The sequence below is a fragment of the Lonchura striata genome, chromosome 7 (assembly GCF_050655825.1).
Source record: "Lonchura striata isolate lonStrDom1 chromosome 7, ASM5065582v1, whole genome shotgun sequence".
NCBI lineage: Eukaryota > Metazoa > Chordata > Aves > Passeriformes > Estrildidae > Lonchura > Lonchura striata.
The window spans coordinates 23,350,747-23,376,502 of NC_140709.1; the positions used below are offsets into that span (position 1 = coordinate 23,350,747).

At 38.1% G+C, this 25,756-nt stretch overlaps 1 protein-coding gene across 15 annotated transcripts in view; it reads right to left on the reverse strand.

The window, feature by feature from the left end:
- The window catches only part of SESTD1 (SEC14 and spectrin domain containing 1), a 47,793-nt gene extending 22,760 nt beyond the window's left edge, over nucleotides 1-25,033 (reverse strand). For 2 of the 15 annotated variants that reach the window (XM_085584536.1, XM_021552508.4), the window contains exons 1-8: nucleotides 24,917-25,033; nucleotides 21,850-21,912; nucleotides 21,079-21,181; nucleotides 19,532-19,717; nucleotides 13,035-13,114; nucleotides 9,615-9,723; nucleotides 6,682-6,772; nucleotides 4,705-4,818 (exon numbers count right to left, since the gene is read on the reverse strand). In XM_085584536.1, coding sequence (XP_085440662.1) covers nucleotides 4,705-4,818; nucleotides 6,682-6,772; nucleotides 9,615-9,723; nucleotides 13,035-13,089 — 369 coding nt within the window. In that variant the 5' untranslated portion in view covers nucleotides 13,090-13,114; nucleotides 19,532-19,717; nucleotides 21,079-21,181; nucleotides 21,850-21,912; nucleotides 24,917-25,033. Of the gene's footprint in view, nucleotides 1-4,704; nucleotides 4,819-6,681; nucleotides 6,773-9,614; nucleotides 9,724-13,034; nucleotides 13,115-19,531; nucleotides 19,718-21,078; nucleotides 21,182-21,849; nucleotides 21,913-24,067; nucleotides 24,198-24,261; nucleotides 24,456-24,615 lie in introns of those variants that run through there. The other 13 variants (XM_085584535.1, XM_021552506.4, XM_085584537.1 and 10 more) reach the window with 10 other exon arrangements.
- Nucleotides 25,034-25,756: the final 723 nt, after the last annotated feature.

Sequence of the window (25,756 nt, forward strand, 5' to 3'; positions counted from 1 at the left end):
TTTCATAATCCAAAGTAAAAAGCCTTTGGACAGCAGATTATAGCTGCATGTTAAAATGAAGAGCTTAAATTTCCCAAGGGAGAAACAAGTAGATCTGGACAGATGGTAAAACAGGGGAAAAAAAGTATACATTATTGAATCCTTTAATCTTTGCTTCCCTTCCCACTTGATCCACCCACTTCTGCCAACAGGGACAGCTAATAAGCTCACAGTGGCAGTAGTTTCAAACATGTCCTGTTTGCTACTGACCAGAGTCACGGAATCATCATCTGCACTCAGCTCTTTCTCAAACCTGGAGGAGTGGTAGCAGCTCTCATCCTTACTCCACTCTAGTCAGTAAAGTTCCTCTGCACAATATTGGCCTGCTAAATTCTTGTGAAAGCCTTTAAAGGAATAACTCAGAACAGTGCTTTGGGAAAAGTAGAAGTGCTGTATTTTTAATAAAATCAAAACAACGTTTGTAAAAGCTGTCAAGCAAAAGAAGAAAGACAAAGCTAAAAACATGGACTGCAAAGTCTTGTGTCTTAAGTGCAAAATTCTATTTCTCAGGAGTGAAAATATATGATTTTGACTCATGCAACATGTATCTTTTGTAGTAAAAAAGCTTTAAATACTGTTTGCAGTAAGCTGACCTCTCTATGTCATTTCTGTTTTCTGCAATTTTCATTGATCATCTACAAGGAGATAGAGGCAGAAGTCAAGATGAGAGAATTCTACATATTCAAGAGGACATGTAAAAATGCCCCAAAATGTTAAATACTCCTATCTGAACTTTCTCTCTTAAGGGGAAGAAATGAAAAAGCTCTTTAACACAAATATCACAGAGTCAAACCCAGGAGCTACTTGAGAACAGGATGCTGTAAAATTTCAGTAACAAGAAGCTTTTTTCTGAAGTGTGTCATATCAGAGCAGCCACACTACTGAATCTGAAAAAGAGAAATTACTTTTCGAAAGAGAACAATACACATGTCCCTTGAGAATATAAAATTTAAACAAGTGTAATCTAAATATGCTCTTCATTGCCACAGAACTGTAAAGCAAAGGCTACTTCTTCCTGAGGAGAATAATCCTATTTTTGATACTAAATACTATTTCAATCAATTTTTTTGAAATACTATTTGATTAAGCACTGAGTAGCACAGGGTATTATTTGTTTAATATGGAACACTAATCTAAACAAAGATAATTTCCTTTAACAATACACCAATAAACACTAGGTAAATATTTATCTGGCCAGTGCCATAGAAATCTGTCATACTAGAAACCCAAGGGCAGTTGGCAGAACCTAGATAAACACAAGATGAATTCCATTCCCAGGAACTGCCTCCTTCACTTGTGGCTTTACCCTCTCACTCACCTTACCCTCCAGGGCTCACAATAAATAGCACAGTCTCATTTTTACATCCCAGAGAAGAGAAAATAGGCAAAGATTCTTGCATTTTTCAACACACCTTCTTTGGACAGAATTCAGGACATGACATAAATGCAGGCTTACATGCCCCAGCTCCACACAGACAATTCCTTAATTTGCTCCAGAACCCATTGCCTCCCATGTTAAAGTAGCAACTGAGATACATACAGATGAAAAGAGATGCAGTTAAATAAAAAATTTTGACAGGAACTTCCATATGCTTTTTTAGGAAAGTCCATGAAAGCTTTAAATTCTGGTGCCTCAGTCTTAAAACACTGAACTGAAAATGGACAAAAATTAGATACTTTCTACAAAGTGTTATTCATTTTTTAGTCTGTGGAGCAATCCTCTGCTTATTAGCATAATTCTTAAAAGGTAAACTAGAGACTTGATATTTTTCAGAGCAGATGCTGCAGATAAATTATCATGAGATATTTCTGACACCCTTTACTAGAGAGAGCTGTCAGCTGCTACAGTTGAAGTGTGCAGCATTTAGAACTATTTAGACTTTGGACTTCAGGATTATAAAGATCATTATGTTACACACTCTAATTTTTTCAACTAACCCATGGTAGTTTACCACCCATTTTTTCCTTTCTCTTATTCCTTTTTTTAATGCACTTAATTTCTATTCTCCAAATTCTCAGTGAACTTTTAAGATTTTGCTCCCTGATTTCCACAAGGACAAGAACAGCAAGCATGTCCTCTTCCTTCCTGCTCCTGACAAACTGATTTTCAAAGTACTGATATAATATCTAAATCAGGCTCAGAGATTATTTTTTCACTAAGTTCCTTAAATGACTGATATGTGTGAAGTAACCTCATCAATCTATAGGCAATTTTGCATTGTGTACAAATTTGTACATTTCTTCTATTTTTCTGGTAATTTTTTTTCTTCCAGTAATGCTCATTGTTCTCATAAGAAAAGCTCATGCTCAAATACAACACACTACATCTACTAAGAGTGATTTCTTTCACATTACTATGTAGAGCATGTTAATAAAAACTCAAAAAGCACCACCTCCCAACTCTAAAACACAGCATTTTTTATACTCAAATCCTGTTCTTCAATCTTTTAAAGCATTAACAGCATCAAGCATTACAGTGTCATATATGCAACATTTCAGCTGGAAGACAGCTTTAAAACAATAAAGACAACTTTCCTCTTGTGAAGCATGGCACAGAACCAGATAAAACTGCTTCAATTAACACATGAACTGATTGCTAATAAGGGAGGAATGAAGTTACAGAAGAAAGTTCTGCTGGAGGACAAATAGGAATTGTCCTGAGGCAGGTCCAAAACCAACACTAATACTAACCAGAAATAAAGATATGAACTTTTACTCAGCTGAATCAGCCCACCTCTTTGTACTTATCCACCCAGTACTGTTTGATCTCAGTTCCCACATTTACTTTCAGTGTTTTGCAACTCATCATCACCACATCTCACTCTGAAGCAGAGGATCTCTGCCTTTGAACAGAAAGGAAGACACTGTGATTAATGGCCTCATATGGGAATATTAAGCAAGGTATTAAGAACAGATCAGGTAGCAGAAAATAGGAGGTAGATGTGATGCCCCATTAGAAATCAGTTATTACACCCAAGTGACTAAAAAGATTTTGTATTTGAATTACAATTTTTAGTTCATAATTATTTCACTGGCACAAAATCAATCCTGAATTTTCCTAGTAGTTAAACATATCTAACCTGTGATCCAAAACATGAGTTGGGTGTTGTTTGTTTTTACTGCCAGTAATGCAAAATTATGCAGCTGTAGATTTGTGCCTGCATTGGAGCCTTCCATGGCCTTATCAGTGCTCTGCACTCATATTTGGAATAGAGGAAAGAATACTCTGCCTCTGACACAAATATTTGGAGCCCAGAGAAGGTGAGTCGTTTTTACTGAAACAATTTTCCTGACTGCAGCCAAGTGACAGAAACCAAAAGGTTTGGGTACATAATTCCAGTGGCCTATGCCAACAATGACAACATGATTCTAGCACAGACCATGCTTTATAAAATTACTAAGATTACTAGATTAATGGATTATCATTTAAGTTAGCTAAACTTTAGAATGAAACAAAAAATCATTCTATTATCATAGTCATGTAAAATTGTTCCTGCTTTGTTGATATAATTTCTGTAAGCTTTCTGCTTATTTGTCTAGAAATGCATTCTAGCTGAGTCATACTAACGAAAAACCCAGGAAGAATCTTCTAGAAGGACTAATTTACAAACTAGCAACCCTATCATATATACACTAACAACTGCTATGGCACATACTTTCATATCATGACTTCAAAGACTTCCTGTACTTACCCAACAACTTTATTTACAGGAGTGTAGCTGGGAAAAGAGAGCCTAAATCACACAGTAGTGACTCCTAAAGAGGGGCTTTGCCTCTGCTGCTCTCTGGACTCTGACATTTACCTTATGTTGTGAAAGATCTGTGTGAAACTGAATATTGCAAGCTTAAATCACTTTCTAACCAGCACCTCTTAAATCATATTTTGGAGTACAAATGGTTAGTTCAGAAGCTTTTTAAATTCTCATCATGGATGTGGCTCCAAACAATATGCTAGTTTATAAAAGTGGGTACCACCACACTCATGTTTTTGATTAGGGACAATGTAACTGGGCTGCATGCTACATGCCTGATGTAGTCCAAACAAGATTAGCTTAAAAAAAAATAGTGGAAAGTTTGATGACACAGATATTTTCTAAAAAGACAGGAAAAGTTGAGGTTTCCATTAACGTCCCAGAGATAACAAGGGAAGTGCTAACATCACCATGTAGTCCCTTGTACATGCTCTGCCTCACAACTCAGAACAATGTCAGCTTGGATTTGGCAAGGGATATATAACCTGTTCCTGATGTCAAAGAACTCACAAAACGAGAGAAGATGCATGCAATACCAAGGTATTTGTCAGAATGGTTACAGCTGAGAGTGACACCATACACTATGTATCTCTACAGCCTATCAGAGAAGTAATTAAAAATTTCACACTAAATCCTGTACAACTGTTTCTGACTCAAAACACCCATATGTATCACAGAGATTTATTTTCTTACTAAGCAAAGAATTAAATGCCTCACGTTTCTAAGTTAAGAATATTCAATGAAGAAAGTCTCATTAAAAATGGAAAACTTTAAAAAGCCACAGTGGTTTGTTAAGGTTATCCACAAAGCATCAAGAATACAGCTACTTTAAAGGCACTTTAGTTGTCATCCAATCACATCAGTTATTTTAGAAACAGTATTTTTGACTGAACTAGACAAAAGCTCAACATACCTCAAAGCCAAGTCTATCTTTCTCTTTCCAAAAGCAGAAATGTGTAACCTTCTTATCCCAAAATTCATCTGGCTTTACTACACAAACAAGTGACACCTCAGCTGGAACAACATTCTGTAAAATAAATGAAAAAACAAGTAAAATATTCAAGATTAAACCTTCATTTACCACAGAACTGAATTCCACTTAGATTTCATCATCTATACAAGAATGTAAAAATTGCAGACAGAAATTGAAGCCTGCTTCATCTACATTACATATTTGCTCCATTCTGCTTTGTAACATTGCACAAGATTTCATAGCAAACTGAGTCAAAACTGAAAAGAAAATATAACCTCTTTACTCCCAGTCCTAAGGACAAACTATTAGTCTGTGCTGTGTTAGTACAGAAAAATGAACTATTGGCTAGAGTTAATTTAATTTATGGTATTTCATTAAAAAGAGAAAGAAATGTTTAAAAAAAAGCTTTCCACCAATGTTATCTTCTATGTAGAAGGAAACCGTAATCATAAAGTTAGGAAAAAATTGTGTATTTGTTATCAGCTTACATGTCAAGATTATATCCTATACTTCTTCAGTACATATTACTTAGACTAAAATGAAAAGGTTGAATATTAACATTTCAACATATTAATTTCATTAAAGTACTACCAGGAAAACATTTCTCAGACTAAATCAGTAATTTCATCTACTAAGTTGATTTTATGATGCCACACTGAATGTAGATCAAGGAACAAAGACTCTTGATTACTCATCAACTATAGCAGTAAGAAGTTAATCAGAGTAGTGACATAAGGGTGACACAACCCATGGGATTTCTCTTTAAATACCTAATTTTATTAATAAAAAATTAATTCAAAAGAAGTTAAAGAAATCAGAAACAAAGAAACCCAATTCATTCTTGCACCATTTTACCAAATATGCAAAAACTATTTATAAGCAGGCAATATTTTGAACACAGAAGTGTTTTTGAGAATTACAAATGATGAAGCAGACAGAAATCTCACATGATCTGCACAAGTGATCAATTCACATAGGAAAATCTTCCTTATTGGCTCCTTCTCAAACTCAAGACACAGATTCTGCAAGCCTTGCAGAGGCAGGGTGAGTGCTGCCAGGGAAATAAGTGTTGGCAAAGAGCTGACCTTCCCCACTAGCTGCAGCTCCTACTGACCTACTGAAACCTCACAACCACACAGTGGCTGAAGCAAAACCCAGTCAAGATCATTATCTGAACACAAGGGATTTAAAAAAAAAAAAAAAATAAAAAAATCATTTGCATCTGACACACTTTCTAAGGCTTCACCTAAGTCTGAGAGAAAAACTACTCTGATAAAGAGGAACCACCTGTGCAGTAAGAAAGGCAGTAGTCCAAGTGTTCTAATGTGTTAAAAATACTGTATTTCACATTTTCTTTTACCACTGAGACCAGAAAATAATCTATACTGTTCAGCAGAAATAAGACTATTTGTAAGCCCACAGTTCTGAAGAGTTAAAATAATACTTTTTAGAATATTTTATTTGAAATTGTCACTTCTTCTCCTACTTTTTGAAGTACACACAACATAATTTGTATTTGGAATTATGATCCATGACTAAGTCAACTATATCCTATTGCAAAGGAACCCTGGCAACAGCATATATTGCATCAAAACCTGCTCAGCTGCAGTATCTGTGTGAACTGCAGCCCTGCACACATTCCTGCTGCTCATAGTTGGTGATGCCAGGAGCATATTTTTTTACTTTTTTAACTAAAACTCAGTTTCAGAAAAAGGTTTACAGTTGTGTGTTCTCAGCATATAAAGAATTTGTCTCTCTCTTGAGTGAACTGCTCTCTTGATCATCTGCTTTTCAGAATTTCTTCCTGCTGCACAGGAACCGCATTTTAAGGAAATTACTGTCTCTACAATAACGCAGCCATTGCATTCACATCATAAAACTGATCAGTCAACTATGAATGTATAAATATTTATTTACCTGGAGCATTAACACAACTGTCTTTACCACATTCCACTGAGATTTTCTGCCATCCACTATCACAGTGAATCCTCGAGCTTTACACTTCTCACTAAAAGAAAAAACAACTTATAAAAATATAAACTATAACAAGTGTCATACCATGACAACTTTGGATTTCAAGCCTCTTGTAAAATACAGCTACATAGCATTTTCCTTACAGAAACACTGTCTTATAAACCTTAAGTTTACTCATTTATAAAATAACTTCCAATTTTAATGCTCTGTAGCAACTCTGAAAAGGTTAACTTGACAAAATGCTCAGAAAAGAGATCAACTTAGAGTGTCATAAGGAAGACAAAGGGATGTCAGTTTTTACAAGGAGCATCCAGAAGAGGACTTGCAAGTGAGTCCATGGTTTAACATTAGCTACCAGACTAGATATCATGTCCTAGGTTGAAATTTTTGCATTGGCAAAGTTATAAGCAATTAAAATCCATGACATTTAGGAGAGGTGGGAAAGCATTACATAATCTTTCCCAAATCTGCAATTATAAAACAAAGCTATTTCTGTGATCTCCTTAGCTTACAAAACACAAGGCATGCAATAATAAGCATTATGCTGCACAACAAGAAATCAGCTGTTATTTATTTCATGTTTAAGCTGAGCTTCATCTGGTACAGGTGAAAGACAAATTCACCTTGAAGTTTAAAAAAAAAAAAAGGGGAAAAAGGTCACTTTACTAGCCTATTTAGGAAAAAATAATTCATCTTGGCTCTTTAAACAGTCCATGAATGCTTTTGGTTTTAAGGAACCTCTAAGATCACACATATGATGTTTCTGGAAGCAGTCTGAACATTCAGGCTTCACTAGCACAAATAAAACCAACTCAGAAGGCACAATGCTATTGCTTTAAAGAATAAGGTGTAAAGTGCTGCTACAGCATCTTGAGACATGACTTCCTTAGGCTCACTGGACTCCAGCAGTATCAGCATCTTCTCCTCTACTACTAACCTATTAAAACCCCCCAAACCCAACAAAATACACAACTGATCAAATTGAGGAGTGACCTACCACTTCTAGAAAGGTTAGCCAATGTATGTGTTTGTATGTAGGTTAAAATAAAAAGTAAAAAGCTTGGGGATTTGAGCCACAGCAGAGAGAATACAACCAAGAAAGCATATTTTAGTATGAACAGGCAACATATCATACTGTTCCCACTTTTATTCTTCCTCAGTTCTGAACAGGCATCTTCAGAATCGGAGAATTTTAAATACCATCAAAGAAAGGCATGACAGTATACTTCAACACTAGGAATAAGTCGTCTGAAATTTCAGAACGGCTTTACACACATATTCCAAAGAAATTCTACCCAAGACACTTTAAGCATTAATGCCTCTCCAATTTTGGACACAGCCAGCAATTCTCACTAAACTGCAGATCTCAAACCAGTTGTAGTCACATCGTATACCACACACAACTGAATTATAAGTCAAACATATTACCTTACACAGAACTTGGGGAAAAAAGTAGTATGTATGTTGCTTGGACAGCTATCTGGGTTTGGGACAATATCACTCCCCTCAGCCCTATTTTCCCCAAACACTGTTTAGAAAGTCTTTCCAGAACAAAAATAGAGACGTGCTTAGGCCAAAGTTTGCATTTCCCACTGAAAAACAACATACGAACCAAAACGACAATGATTTTTCCATACTGCCACCATAGAAGAGAGGTCATTTTTTCCACAACTGACACAGAGCATTAAATGTGGGAACACTGACTTCACTTTCAAATAGATTTCCCAGTTTCTACTGAATACAAAGAGCACTTTGGTTCAGCTTTTAGGCCGTTATTGTTACACTAATGTATGTAAAGACATACATCAGGATGAGACTGTGGAATAATTAATGCTTACTGGAACAAGAATGCCTGCATCTGTTCCACAAATACAGCCAAGTCCTTAAGTCAATGACATGACTTGTGTGTGGATGACCATTTGGTGTTTCACCACTTTACAAAAGACAACAAGCTGTTTCAAAAACTTAGACAACTAAAATGTTGTGCAGTATACTCATATACCTTCTGATGTTTTACTTTTAAATAATCTGAATTTATTCTTTGCTTCTCTCTTGCCAATCAGGATGTTTAAAAGTCTTATCTTCCAAAAAACCCCAACACTGGATCGTTTAACTGTGCTTTATAAACATTTACAGATTACAATATGCTAAGTACACTGGATATCTTCAGTTATGCCATTATTGCTCTGTTTCTAGAAGAGGAATTTGAAAAGATACAAAAGCAAATATTTATCTGAGAGGCTCCTTTTCTTTATAAAACAGTGGCACATGAGAGAAAAAAAATTATGATAAAGACCAATCCCTGGATCTTAAGAAAACACATACAGGTAACTAAGCCAGGACCAAAAACTGTCACTATAAGCTGTCAATGGTACATGTAGAGAACTTGAAGAACAACAATTTTACAGCAAGCTATGGATGAGAGGATACTCAAGTTGTTAGGCAGCACATTTAAGCAGTACCATGAGCTGTTCTCTGCAGTAAGACTATATTTTTATCTTAGCACACTTTTAAACTGAAGCCCTAAAAGCTTCAAAGTTTAGCCATGTAGCACAGAAAGGGCAATGTTCGAATGGAATGGCTCATTAATTTACTTAGCAATTTAAGTGCATTGTCATTAAAAAGAAATTATGAAAAAAGCTGTGCCAAGAAAAGAGAACATAAGGACATAAAAGGACACAGACAAGCCTTAGTACATATCCATTAGCTTATTGGGATGTGTGTTTCTAGCTCAGTCAGATAGTATCACATTCTAAACAAACATTTACGTAAAATTAATTTGGTAAAGAAGAGCAAATAAAATTAAAAACAATAGAATGATCCCTTCTACAACTGGAAATAAAAAACAGCTATGAACAGATTGCCTTCCTAATCACCTTGGTATACTTAGAAGATAGTCTAGTGTGACACTCAGCTCATCCATGCTCGTCTGTTCAAGGCATAATGGAATAGTCAGAATGAGGCCACTTCTTCTGTCCTTCCCTCCTGTTTCAGAAAGAAAAAGTAATTATAAAGTTAATGTGATGAGGTTTAAGCAGAAGAAATACTTTGCAGCTAAGTGGTCTCAAACTTCATCACAAAAGCAATCTTTAAAGTTGCTGTGAAAACCACGACTGATTTCACCTATCAGTTGTGAAGATTCATTCACCACATGGACATTTAAAACATCACCAGGGCATCAGAGCATAGCCCACATCCACAGCTGTCACAATTTTTCATCTAATACTTTCAATATAAACAACACAAATCAAGTGTTCCAGAAGCTTTTTTTTTTTTTGCATTTTTACATTATATTACTTAAAAACATCTCCTAGACCTTCTACACTACCAACCTATCAGAAACCTAGTCCACTCCCAAGCTGAGCATGTACCCAGAAGCTCCACTGGAGCTCCTAGAAAAGGACTTTCCTATCCAACTGGCTACTACAGGAGGATCTCCTACCACAGAGGCTGCCCATGGCACATTCTCTAAACTGGCACTTACTTCAAACACAGAACAATTTCAAGACCTACTTACAAACAGCTAACAATCACCTTACAATTAAGAGATGTATTTCCAGCTTGCCTTAATCTTCATCTGCATTTTCAAACCTTTCTGGTAAAACTTATACAAACAATATTAGAAACAGTACATTTTGATATATTATCTATGTTATTAAAGGAAAAAAACCACAACCACAACATACTTAAGCACATGTAGGAGTCAATTACTATACAATCTTCTCTATATTTTAGAAAAAAACTATAAAAACACATCTATAATCACAGGTTTATTTGTGGAAAAATCAAGCAAAGTGAATTCCCATAATCTGAAAAAGAACATCTTTATTCTCAAACTGTTTTTCACATGGCTAAAGCAATTAAACTATGCTTTGGCATCATAAAGTTCTTCAGTAGAACTGAAGTTCCATCTAATCCATAAGAACAGCTTTTTACAGAATACTAACAGATGTGCAGAAACAAGGAAAGGCACAAGCACAGCAGTGCTTGTAGACTCATACACGTATGTCGACAAAATTTGATAAGAATTCTCCCCATCCATGAGGTGCATGCAAGATAATGAACGAACAGTACTTACACAACATATATTAGAATCTTAATTGCAACAGGCCTTTCTTCCTTGTCTCCAAAGCTGTGCAAACACTCTAAATTTGGAGTTTTAAAGATCCACTGATACGTAGATATTTTCCGCATTTTCATAAAGAACCTACTACTTCTGGTGCAGTAGTTATGTTCCCTTTCCTTCCTCGCTTTTGTAAGAAAATTGTTGCTGTAAAATAGCAACATACTTTCTAATAACTGTATTTCTAAACTGAATAATTGAAGAGTGGTGCTGTATGAGAAAGGACAAATGGACAGATGCTTCCAGCAGAAACAATCTACAGCAGCAGTTATTTACAGACTGTCCACCCTTCTGTTTCTGAATGGCAAAAAGCCTGAAAATTGGAGTGAGGAAACAGAGAAAAAGGGAAAATGCTTGGATTTAAACAAGCTGAACTGCCTAAGCAAAGCACAACCCAAATCCCAGAAATATAATCTCTTGACATTTCACAAAAAAACCAGAATAATTATCTAAATTATTATTTCATTACAAGACATCGTGTGTGACAACTGACAGGTTTTTCCCTCAACTTGTAAACACTGCTAAGGAAAGCAACTGAGAACATCACACAAGGAAGGAGAAAAAAAACAAAAGGAAAAATTTTTTAGTTTATTTTGCACCGAAGTGGTTGTTCAAGGCTTTTTGTTGATTTAGGAGCTTGCCTTTTCTTCTGTGCTATGTGTAATGAATGACTTATCAGCATGAAAGCTACTCCAGCCATGGACTTCCATTAGAAACCATTGTTTTGCTTCTAGAAAAAGGCAGGATCAACATTATTTGTACCAATTTAACTCAAAAATGACAACAGACTTCAGCACATAAACACTGCAGGACTTTCCTAAAATATTATTTTTCTGAGTGTATATTTCTAATCATTAATGAAACTATTATGAAACTATATAGAGTAAAATTGATGTAAAGAGACATGATGAACTGATTTGTGTCAAGTTAGTTGACTTACACTGAAGAAGGCTAAAAAATCCTCCTGCATCAAGCTTTACCATTCATTAAATTAAAACATCCATTAATACTAAACAATTCCAGAATGATCAAACCTACTTAGAAATACATAGGTCCAAAATGGTTCCTAGCATTTAAAATGCCATTCAGTAAATTACTTTCCACTACGAACATCTGTATTTCAAAGCAGATCAGGCAGCTTTAATAGCAATTTGATAATGCACTCTAGTTAATGAGAATATCTGCTTGCAATATAATGCTGAACAACCAACTCACCACATCTGCTGTTACTGTGGAAGAACTGTCCCAGGATTTAATGTGAGTTGAGTTTTAGGGTTTGATTGTTTTTGAAAAGGAATTGTTAGATTTGCAATTGCTGGGGACAGTGGGCAAATTCAAAGCAAAATAGACTTCATTAACAAAAAGAGCAGGTTTCACTTCTCAGGTGATTGGAGCAGGCTAAACTAGACTGGCCAAAAACATAAATGAAAATAAACTAAACAAGAAGAATATTTATGCAACACTTGTCAGTTTTTGAAGTTGACAAGTGTTCTGCAAGTTACCTACCTACACTGCATCAGACAATCAAACACCAAGAACTAACACAGCTATCTACATCAGCAGTGAAATCAGAAATCAGCAAGGGATAGTCATTCACCATTTGAAGCATTTCCTTTTTTTTTTTTTTTTTTTTCTGGCAGGGGGAGGAGAAAAAGTTACCTTCAATGTAAGATTCAGGAAGTTTTAATAAATACAGTGATAATTACAGCTTTCCCTGAATTAACTAATTGGCAATAATCAAACTGTTGCAATGCATGGCTAATTTTCCTCCCATGTGTTTCAAAGCTTGAGAAAAGACATGTGAAAAATTTTCTACAGAAAATCCTGAAAATAATCACTCTGTTTTTCTAAAACCAAAAAACTAAAAAGGCAAACCAGCAAGGATTATTTCTGGGTGTCTATTAAATCATCAATCTCTTCTATACAGACTGAAACTTCTTTAAAACTTTGCGGGTTGAGCTAGAGGCTACAGCAAAACCAAGTCCTAAACACCAACACCAACAGCTTGGCTACTCAATAAAGGGTTCCAGAGATTCTTTTGGAATATGACAAAGCACTAACCAACAACACATTTGTGTTAAATACATCCAGAAAATACAAATAACCACCTTAAAAATCCCACCCAAATTATGCAGGGTGGAGTGGACTCAGTTGAGAAAAACTGAAACTGTACCTGAAAGAAATGCCAATTTTTTCTTCAGAATGGGTAATATTACTGACGCTTCCATTCTACTTCAGATACTTTTCGCAGCTCTGAAACACAAGAAGTTGAAGTTATCAAGCATGGGAAATCAGTTACAGTGTTTTGCTGTGTTACACTTTTGTATTCTTCTGAAGGAAGAACAGAACACTGTAACCAACATCTAAAATACTGTAAACTTTAGAAAAAACATCATTATAGGCATTATTAATACATATATTTAATTAAAGATTTCCTTTCCCTCATTGTGTGGAAAAAACAGTTCAACCACAAAACCCAAAGCAGAATCTCAACCAAGGACAACAAGATAATGTATATAAAATCAAATTTCCCAACTAAAAAACTACAATTAATTTTCAGGTAGGTCATTTGTTTGCTCATTCAGATGTAAAATGAGTGCAAATAAGATTGTGCTTTTGCACAGTCTGTCTGGTATTACCAAGAATATAATAATTATCTAAATATGTTATGCTACATTTCTGTCAGGACATTGCCATTACCCTGCCATTAGCAGGGCTTCACTTGAAGAAAAACATCCAACATGCAATAGCCTGAATAACTACATCCTACCTATAATCTATACCTGGAAATGCTCCTGCTCCTTCTGCCTCCTTACTCCCATGCATTTTTTATTGCACTGTGAACTGCAATTCACCATGATGAAGCTTTTTTGCTTCACTGACAAATCCACAGGATGCCTGAACTGCAACCTCCTCTTCCTGCCAACACAAAGTAGGAACTGGTATCTGCTTGTAACTTTCTGAGGTCCTACTTCCACAGATCAATTCATGTAATTAAGAAACCTAGTTCTGCTCAGAAATACTCTATTCAAGTTATATGCCAATATCAGTCAAAGTAAAAAGAGACCAAAATGGCTTTGGACTGTAACCTGGAATTCTCCCTCTGGATACTTCAGAATGCACACAAAGAGAACTTTTTTCCTGGCACAGGGGAAGTTAACTGAATAAAAACTATAAATGATTTAGGAAAAAAAAAAAAAAAACCTCAAAAAATTCAGAGAAATCCAAACAGCCTGAGGTAAAATAGTTATTCGTTTTCATGTTAAAACAATGAGCTTCATAACAAAACAAAAAAAAAGACCTAACATATTATTGCAAAAAGAAAAAACATTTAAACAGCTTTTTACTGTCTCTTCCTGTTCCAATGTGTCACAATGTTCATTCCCACCTCTTATCCCAAAATCTCCACACTGAAGCGCAATTTTTGCCAATTATATAGAATTCACACTGCATATATTAAAGAAGGAAACAAACAAATTTTATTCTCTCAGGGAACTGAGTCCCATGACAGCCTGCTCTTTGAACAACTACTCAAAAAAGCATCCTATTAAAGCTTCCTGTATACTTTAGACAAAGATTTGTAGTTATTTGTTGCATAAAATTCAAGAATTACGCAGGCAATAATTTTTGTCTCTCAAACCACTCTGTGTAAGCTTTTTAACTTTGGCACTTTTCTTTATTTTCCTTTTTTCAAGATGTGGAACACATACCTGAATGATTTTTTTCCCCTCCTCCCCAAGTTACATTTCCAAATTATTATAAATGCCTCTTTATTATAATCAATGAAGAAAGTTCAAACCTACACACACTTCATTATCTTCATACTTTCACACTGGAACAAAAGTCTGCATCAGCTTACTGACTCTAGGGAACATGTTTCTCTGCTGCTCTGAAAAGATCTATTTATTTAATATGAAAGCATTGCTTGGCTTTCTGCCACAGTAGTGGCACTGTCCATGGATCAAAATAGTTCTTTTATTCAGTATTTCCTGGAATCAAATAAAGCATTCTGTTCAGAGTGAAGGGAGGTGAGTCAGACCAGTTAGAACAACTGCTGGCAATTCCAAACACCTAGCTTTTGTTCCATAAACTCTTGAAGTGTACAATTACCTCTCTTCTGTGAGAGCTTTAATAGGTTTCATCTAGAAGCAAACTCTCACCAGAGCAGGTTATCAGAACATACTAGAAAAATGAAAATATTCAGTTTAAAAAACAGGCTTAGCATCCTTCTCTATTTTTGACATCCAAAGAGTCTCAGGATAAATGAAACAAAATGTCTTTTTTTAATATTGGAAAGTGAAACCATTTCAAGAAAGCTGCCATCTACTTTCCAATGGGAGCTACTAAAGGTGTTTTGAAAAGGTACAGTGCTTTGTACCCTTGCAATGTATTTAGACATACAAAATATATGCAAAGTTTGTTGGAGGAAGACAAAATTAAAATTTTCCATCAAGGTCTCAATTTAGAATGAGGAAAGAGTGACTTGTTGCTTAATATTTTCCACTATGTAGCTGAAAAAACCAGATTCAGTGTCTATTCATCAATAAAAAACCCATTTGGTTTCATTAAACACAGAAAAGCTACTGAAGAAAAACAAAAGCACTGAAGAGAACAGATTTCATGACAAGAAAGTGAAATACTTCAGGAAGTTGCATTTTATCACTTCCAAATCAAAATACATAACTTTTATATGCTGAATTGTTACCGATATTAAACAAATAAAGAGGTTACATTTGTTTGCTGAATTTCAGAAATAATCTAGAGTGCTGTGTGCCCACCTAGAATCTACTTTGCCATAATACCATAAAATACCACACAGCAAACTGTAGAACTTGTAGTTCTTTTATTTAAAATGTTCCCTGGACACATTCAATACACTTTGAACCTCACTGAACTTGCTTAGAATGACATAGGTTCCAGGTTATTAAATCAATATACCAATGTCAGTCTCCAACAAAGAAAAAATATTATATGAGTTTAGTGTTGCCACCTTCTTGTGGAAATCTTCAAAAGAATGGAGATTCTTTTGAAGATTTCCACAAGAAGGCGGCAACACTAAATTCACATAATATTTCTATTTAAAACCCAAATATGAAGGGCATTCCAGTGAAATAGAAAACTCTTCCAATCCACTTGACAAGCAGAAACTAATACTATTTGTGGAGAAAATTCTCTTACATATAAATATGCATACATTAAGGAGAGAATGGGATATAGTAAACAAATAGTTCAAAGAAATTACAAAACAGGTAAAAATTGCAAAACTATATTTAAGGCTGCACTCCAATGTGAAATCAAATCACAATTTAGTAGGCTGCATCCTCCATCATTTCTAGACTTTGGAATGACTGCAAATTACAATGTTTTACTCCACACATCTAAAATTTTGGAAGTTCTTCCAACAACAACAACCAAACAAAAACAAACAATGCCCCCAATAAATATACAGAAAAAAAAGCCAACCAATAAAAAAAGCCAAAATATTAAAAAAACTCACACATAATAAATACTATGTGAAATTCACCAAAGTGCAAAATTCCTGATGAATGCAAAGTTTTGCCTGCATTTTGTGCAACCCATCTTCACTACCACCGAATTAAAAAAATTAAATAAGAACCAATGTCCAGACACTGTTTAAAACCATTATAGAAGCCTATTAAGGACAGGAGAAGAGGGACAGGTTGACTGGACAAATAGAAGTAAGATGGCAGAGAGAAGCTCTCCTGCAAGTAATAGGTGTTTTCTTTCTGAGCAACCCAGTAGAAACCACTGCTCCAAAATATTAACAATCTAAACAAATTCAGGCTTAATGAGAATTAATATTAACATGTTTATTCATGTCTGTTAGACCTGAAACCTTTTATAATTCTCAATACATGGTGCAAGGTCTTGAAATGGCTTAGTCTGTGCATGAGCATCTGTTGCAAGATTCAAAGAACAACTTTCTTCATTCCTGTAGCATGTACCTCACAAGAGCATGTAGCTGGTCTGTAAAAAGAATCTGGTTTCTATTCTCTGTTCTGCTATGAAATATACATATGGCTTTCAGCAAGTCATTTATCCTCTTTTAGTCTCCATTCAGTTTCTCCATTTAATTCTCTTTTTACAAGAGTATTGTGATGTTTAATTCATTAATGTTTTTGAAGACTTGAGGGATTAGAAGGAGCTCCACAAATCTGCCTATAAATAACCAAGGAGCAGATGGGCAGCTAGGTTCAAAACTGTAGCAGCTTGCAAGTCCAAACAATAGCACAAATAACAATAGACATTCTGAAGTACCAAAGGAAAAAAAGCCTCAAATCATGTAGAATGAAAACATTTTTTCTTTTTAGATCAACTTTTGAATTGCAGACCTTCATAATGAACGTCTTCATTCTCTGAAGCCAGCACGCAGGCTTTTTCAGACACTAACTTCAGCCCACAAAGCATTACCCTCTTTTTCCCTGAATCAGCTTAAAACTAGTTCATCTATTCCACACAGAAATAAAATCCACATGAAAAAGACAGGGAGAAAGCCAAGTATCATAATTATCTATGCAGATTATTATTTCACCTTCCTTTAAAGCTACATTAAAGGATGTCATATCTCCCACAGCAAACTTGTACAAAGAGAGAACACAAACGAAGGTGTCTCCAGGGCTGATGCCCCAGGGTAATTTAAGAAGGATAAACCTGCCCCAAAAATAAAAAAAGGCTGTAAATATTTATTAGTTAATGCTGTCTTCAATTAAAAAGCACCTGAAACTCAGCTACTCAGCTGGACAGTTTCAAAATAACAATAAAATCTGATGGAGGAACATCAGCTCACATATGCAAATACAGTGTTTGATTTTTACTCATTAAGATATTATGAGCAGTACTAATAAATATTTAACATTAAAGCCCTCAGGAGAAAAGGTAATTTCAGATATATAAGGAATATCAAGTTTTTTGCTTTTTCAACCACTTCTGTATTTTTAATTTTTTCAATAAAAACTATCCAGAAAAACCCACAGAAGTTTTATACTATATCTGAAGTTGTGCACAACAAAAATATTCCTAATGTTTAACCTGCTAATTCACAATAAAGAAGTCAGAAAATAAAAAACACAGACTAATTTCTCAAGTATGTAAGCTGCTTTGATTCTAAAGGAAGAACCACTCAATGCCATTTCCATTACACATGCACTGTTAGTACTCTAACTCAGCAACTTGCCATGGCAGCTCAAAGAACACACTGATAATGCGCTATGACTTGGGTTAAAGCTGAGGTAAACAGCATGCTTGACCATGATCCAAAAGCACATTGTCACAGCCACAACAAATTTAAGCTTGGAAAAATTCCAATTCCACTCCATTTTCACCTGAAGGTTCAAATCATGTCTTCTAAGTAAAGTTAATAATAGAATTTGTAAGAACTGTCCATTAACTACTTCCTATATTTAACCCATCTTCCATATTCATTTCCCACCCTTTTCAATCCCTCAGCATTCCGTGAAAAGTGAAATAAAAAGACAAGCAACAAAAGGAAGCGATGAGCAATATAATGAATAGCAAACCAGCAAATGGAGAACAGGTGAGTGAGGGGTTACGTCATCTGAGAAGAAAAAGTCATTGTGTGTCCGAGTTCTAACTTTGATCACAGCCAGCTATTCATTTCACACAAAGGCAGAGCTTCTCTTCAGACTTCAAGCAAGTGCCAGAGGGGAAAAAGGGAAGAGCAGCAAGCACAGAAACAATGTAACTCGGGATGCACAATAACACCTGCATGTGCAGGTGTTTCCAGAGAGCAGGGCCAGCCACAGGGCCCTGTGCAGCACTGAGCACACCCCCAAAGAACAGCACTCCTTGGACTCCTGGCCATGTTCAGAGAGTGAACCTGCGCGACCCAAAGGAGCACATCCAGACGTTCACAACGATGCTGCAACACGAGACAAAGGTGACAGCTAGCTAGAGTTTTCTACCCTGTCCAGCCTCAGTCCAAGGCACACACTCGGTCTATGCTGAGTTGTAGCAGTTGTCAGACCTCTAATCTAGAACAGTAGAGAAAATAAGCCACAGGTTTTGAATGCATCTCCATATTCCCTTTAGTGCAACATCCCTGTCACATTTTGCCATTCTCTCACATACAATGAGAGACACCATTTACCTTCCTGTAGAACCCTACACTTTGCCCAGCAGCATCAGAAGACCAATATACCTCATACCCTTCTTCCCTTACAACAAGCAGCCAAACCAGCAGAAGTTGCAACCATCTGGTATAGTCCCATCTCTCTTAACACTATCAAGTAACCACAGAACACAGAAGATGATGCAAGTTGAGAGGCTGCTTCTTCCACCACCTTCTACATGGCAATATGCCAATTGAAATGCTATGTTCAAAGCATAGCCAAGACATTTTCTCTTCCTTATCAAACTGCACTAAAACTTGTTAAAAGAAAATTCCAATTTTTAGGTCTTAAAATTTTCCTTAGTCAGAAGTCTCATGGGAATAGTACAGAATAACATGGATTGCAACTTCTACCATAGAAATACTTCATGAGATTAGGGGGAAGAAAAATAACCGACAGTAAAATAAAATTACATAGTCCTCTCCTAGCTCCCTGTTCTTAAAAACAAACAAACAGAAAAACCCCCAACAAACAAAAACAAAACAACATACAAGTCACAAGTGCTTGGAAAAATAAATACCTTATCACCAGCTCTTTAAGGAACTGTCCAAAACCAGTTTGTGATGAAAGATCAGAAAGCTTCTATGCCTTCAGTACTTCATAAAATGAACTGGGACAGTGGGTGGAATGAAGCTGGACAATCCAGGCCATGGGCAGCCAAATCAAAAGACAAACAGCTGTACTGATGAGTGCAACTGCTGGCAGTCTAGAACAAATGAAAAACACTTTCCTCTGGGGTGCAAGATTAGAACTTCTTGTTCTTTTTGCAACACTTATATAAGAAAACAATCTACCACTTCATAACAATACACATATTTGGCATTGGTTACAAGTGCATGTGGCTCAGGGCCCCAGGATTCAATTCCCAGCTCAGCATAGTGACACTCCACTGAGTGGAAGCAAAAAGAAATGCTCCCCTACACCAAAAGCCATCTCGTACAGCAGACACAAAAGCAGTCATTCTTTTGGAGTGGAGGAAACCGACCACAACAAGATGACAATGAAGAAGGGGCTAATACAAAGTCTGTTTACAAATCTCTAATACTCTGGGTTTGCTACCTGACCAAAAAATTACCAGCTCCAGGGCATGATTTTTTGCAGACCTTGAAACACCCTGAACAATTTCATCTGCCCCCAAAAAAAAAAAAAAATTTAAAATTACTGTTGTGTCCTTACTGCACAATATAGAAAGTAACCATGATAAGGGTAATAATAAAAATCCCTTCAATAAGAAATAAATAACTTGAAAATTTTGCTAATGTTAACCAAACATGAAAGTACAAGAGACTGAAATATGCCAGATCTGGTCAATAAATACCTTATTCACGTATTTCAGAAATCCATTAATTCACTGCTCTAAAAAGCAAAAATAATTACCTAAAATGACGTAAAATTAGTGGGTACAGGAGAAATAAATATTAACTTTCATGGATGTCTTCATTTTTTGTACTCAGATCAAAAATTCTGCACTCAGATTAAAAATTCTGAACATTTCAACTGCAAATCACAAATTAAATCAGCCACAGCAATCACCTGCAGTAATCACAACACCTCTCCCTCTCTCCTACCCCCTCAAAATAAAACATGTAGCCTTTCACTACCAAGAAATAAATCAATAAACCAATAAATAAAGGGTCACATGCTTCAGAGCAAATAAGATCAAGCTCTCTCAGCTGCTGCCTGGAACATCCTGCATAGATGCAACATTCATACATTTTCCAATGGTACTATTGTAAGTGAGAATGTAAAATGAAAGAATTAGCAAACAGAACACCAACAGAAAGAAAACAGACAACCTGCACTGAGGTCTCAAATTCAGCCATAGATATAATTTAGTGACCAAAACATCAAGATAACATCAAACCCATTTATCTTATTCTTGGAACACATTTTTGCTTTGGCCTTACTTGGTGTGGTCAACACTTATCCTTCAGGATACCTCACTAAGAACACATCTCAAATACAACTCTGCTAACATAATAGGAAGTGATCTTTGCCCTGAATTCTTAGGTACCTACTACATCTATCTCCACTGAATTATTGCTTCTGCAAAGCCCTAAGTCATACCTTCATCTCCTCTTAACTACTGTAATTTCCTTCTTAATGGGTTCTTTATGTCCCAGCATTCCAAACTTCAGCTTGTCCAAAATGCAGCAGTTCATCTTCTCACCTGGAAACAGGAAAACAACACTCCAGATTGATTTTCACTTGCTTCCTTGTTGAGTTTAGCATCTCTGTAAGGTTATCCTCACTTCAAAAATCTCTCACTCTTATTTAGTCTGACGAGCAAAAAGCTTTGCCAACACATTTTTCTACTTGCTCAATCAAGGTTCCCAACTCTTTCATTCATCTTCCAGCACAAGCTTATCAACACCATCAGAGCAGCAACAATTACCTCGATGCTATTAAAATTTCTTTCCTTACTCTCACCCACTACCACGGAGCCCTCTTAAAAGTAGAATTCACTTTTCTCCATTCTTATGCTTAAACACCCTCTTACACATCTGCAGCCACTCCTCTCCTTGTGAGACACTACCACTACGTGAGGCACAGGAACACAAGCTGCTCTGTGTGCTCACAGCTAAACAATGTAATTTAATATAGTTTTGTTTATGTTATAGTGTCTTTTAAAGGCTTTTTAGAAGAAACAAAATGAAAACAAAGTAAAGCAGGTAAGTTAAAGAAGGCATGAGCTAAAGCCTAAGTAAGTTTCCACAAAAGCAACTGCAAACATGTTGTTCCAGGCAGTATATTCAGCAGTTTCAAAGCTTCATAAGAGCAAATATAGTACATGAAAATTATACAGATTTATATTTGGAAGAGACCTATCTTACTTACCATTGGTACTGGAATGCAAAACTGTCTGCTATGGTTACAAGTTTGGGCTCCAGATCCTGGGTTCTGTAAATTTAAATGAAAAAGTATTTGACCATATTTTTTGCTTTTGCTACTCAATCTAAAACTTTATTTCCTTGGAGTTTGAAAACAAGAGTTTCTTACAGCGCTACATGATAGGGGAGTCAACATTTCTGTTTTATATTCACAAATACTAGTAAGCTAGGCATTTGAGTTTAGTGGGACAGCAGGAATCCTGCACTTTCTACCAAAACATATGGTAGACATCAACATTGTTTATAGTTAGCAGGCAATGCTCCTGAGGCAGCACCGGAAGCAGTGGGAAAGTAACAAGAACCAGAATCCCTGTAGTATGCTTTCAATCAGAGGTAACCTACACAGTTTTAGACTAAATTGAAAATCCAACAGTGTTAGTAGATTTTTCTGTGGAGAGGAATACCTTATTCCTACAAAGGTACTCACTGCTATAAAATTTTAAAAGGCAAAATATAACTTGAGTAAGAAAATAGAAATAGTCCCTCTTTGTATTAGGAGATATGGAATTAACACATAAGCATCAAATGTTAAACCACAGCAAGTGTTGTAAGACTTGAATGAAACCTTGTAGTTTATCAAATTCTATCCATTAAATTAAACCCAACAGCAAAACCCTAAAAGTTCAAATTTGTGTATACTGTGTAAAAGGCAAAGCCAAGATGACAAACACACTTCACTGGTTTTACAGTAAATCTGACAGATCAGTTATTACAGTAATCTAACCGGCAGCAAATATTAAATTAAAAGCACCCCTCTATTCATGGAAGTTTTCTAGTCAGCCTCAAAAAGATGGGAGAGAATGCAAGAAAACACACCTACAGATTGGGAACAAAACTACAAACAGCAAGTCCTTGAGACAGCTTAAGTACAGACACACTGGAAATGCTGCAACTTCACTTCCAGGGTAGGCTCTGCCTACTTTATCAGAAGCTGTCTATTGAAGGTGTTCTGTATTTCCCCACCCATCACCACTAGGGAATAAAGGTGTTCCTCTTTATAATCTATTCCCAAAGATTGTTAACAGTAAAGCAGCACTACATTAAAGTTCTTACAGAAATTCCTCTGGTTTCTCTTCCTACTACCACTCTCAAGCAACAACCAACTGAGCTGAAATTCACCTGACTCCTTTATTGTGTTGACAGAAAATGACAAAATTATGTGAATTTCCCTTGTTTACATAAGCTTTACTGAGAAGTAGGAATCCATAGCAAATTTAGAATTACCGCCTACAATTTAAAAATACATCTATTTCATTATCGTAAGTTGTACTTCTAGGAAAACTGGTGTTACTGATCAATAACCGTCAAACAAAATATCATCTATTAGCAAAGTACTCCAGGAAAAAGAGTCAGCTGAGATGATTTTACAGCACTCCTCAAGCAGCAATCAATGACACAGAATTCTGGAAAATCCAAAAATCTGCCCATAAAACTACACTGTAATTACTCTTAGTTTTGGTGGAAGATTTTCACAGAATCACAGGATCATTACGATTGGAAGGGACCTCTGGAGATCATCTGTTTGAATGGTTCTATTGGAACCCCATTTGGACACATCCCTGTGTAACTGCTGGTGGTGACCCAGCCTAGGCAGGGGCTTTGATGTCTCCAGAGAGGAAGAATCCACAATCTCCCTGAGCAGCCTGTTCCAGTGCTCTGCCTCGTTGCTTTTTTCCTGAAAGAGCAAGGCATGACCAGCAACACAGCAAGCCATGGGCCTCTCTGAACAAGCTTCAGTTCTATTCTGTAGTCCACTTTCCCCCTTTTCTCTCTTCAGTTTCTGCTTGGTCCAGACAATGGCATTAGGACTATAAATGCTCACATTCAAAAAAAGGAGAACCCTTATTAGCAAAGAAATTAATAACTACCAGTAATTCTGTAATGTAGTAACAGTATTCATTATTTACTATACACTTAATCCTAGCAGGCAATGTCACAGAAGGGAGAAAAGGGGGAAAAACCCAGTACTTCCTCATCACGGTGAATTTTAATACATGAACAAAGTCAAGATCCAATTGTGAGGACACTGCAGACACTGCAATACTAAAAATGGAGAGGACCAATATTTCCTTTGGGATGCACAAAGATGACAGAGCAACAGACAAAAGCATCTATTAATATGTATCCACACAAACCTCATCAATTTAGCTCACTATAAAACTTACAAAAAGTCAAAAAATAAAGAACCACTCTCCCCTAATTGTTTCCACTCTTGCTTCCAGACTCGTTTAAATTCTTCAACATAAACAGCTGCTTTCGTGCATTGCCTTCGTACAATTGCCCGGCTAAAAAGCTCTGTCGGGGGTAGCAAAAGACACTACAATTATGGGGGAGAAGACAAAACTGCTGGACAATAGACCTGTCAAAAATCAAAGCAAGGGTAACCACAGCTATGAGCAACCACGTCTTCAGCAGTGAATCAGCTTCCCGACCAGGCAGCGCTTCCAGAATCCGACGCCGCGGCAGTGACACGGCCGTGACTCGTCCGCAGCCCCCGGACGGACCGGCGGCCGCGCACGGCCAAAATCGCGGCCGGGAGCCGACCGCCGCCCCGCCCGCCCCCGGCGGCCTCCCGGCCCGAGCCCCTGCTGCCCGCCGGGCCTCCGCACTCCCGCGCCCGCACAAAGGCAGAACCTCCGCCGGCGGCGGCCGCTCGGGAGCCCCCCGGGAAGCCGCCCCGCCGCCGCCGCGGCCGCACGAACAATGCCCGAACCTGTTGCGCGGGTTCCCCCGGGCCGCACCGACCCGCCGCGCCCCCGGCGGGCCGGCGGCACCCACCGCGGGGCAGCGAGCGGGGCGAGCTCGCAGCCGGGGCTGCTCCGCGGCACGGCCCCGCCGCCGCCGCCCCGGGAGAGCCGGAGCCGCCGCCGCACGGCGGAGCGGAGCGGAGCGGAGCGCCCGCGGCGCCGGCAGCGCCGCCGCCCGGGAACAAAGCGCGGCCAGGCCGCAGGGCCTGCGCCGCTCTCCGCGGGGCGGGGGCCAGGGCAGAGCCGCTCCGGAGCGCGGGGACTCACCCGATGCGGCGCTGCGGGTGCCCGGGCGGGAGGACGCGGGGCGGAGCCTGGACCCGCTCCGGCCGGGCTGCGGCGGCGAACCTCGGCCGCCGCGCACCGCCTCGCTCGCCCAGCGGCAGCCCCTGGGGACGGGGGCGGCTCCGAGCCCTCCTCCGTCGGCAAGGAGACGGAGAGCGCCGGGCGCTGGCGGGCCCGCCCCGCGCCGCTGCCCTCGCTCAGCGCCGCCCCCGCCCCGAGCCGCCCGCCCCGCCCCGCCCCGCCGGGAGACAATGCGGCCGTGCCTAGCGCTGTGCTGTGCCCGCGGGCCCCGCCCGGCCCGGGCCGCCGCAGCTGCGGACGGCGGTGGTAACCACTCGGCGTGGGACAAGCGGCAGAGTCCGACTGCGGAGTTGGCAGCGCTGGCAGCCGCGCTGCGATTACAGCTCTCTGCTCCGCTCTCGGAGACGCGCCCTGCGTGCTGAGTGCGCGGCCAGCGGCTCCCCGGTGAACGCTGACAGTGCCTCGGGCAGGTGTCGGCTGCCCCCGGGGCCGTTCGCCACCGACGTTTCAGCACTCACGGTATCGCAGAATATCCTGAGTATATCACAGAATACACTGAGTTGGAAGGGACCCATGAGGATCATTTAGTCCAATTCAGCACTGACGTCTATTTTGTTTCACCTCTGATGGCAGATAATAGCCCATTGTCTATTTTAGCTCCTGGACAAACGCCCTAAAACTCTTGTCATGCCAAGATTAAAATAATAGAAGCAAAAATGCAGAAAGAAATGCTGTGAAGAAAGCTGGCTGGGACACTTGCCTTACATTTAGCCTAACCACTCTAGGACAGATTGGAGTCCT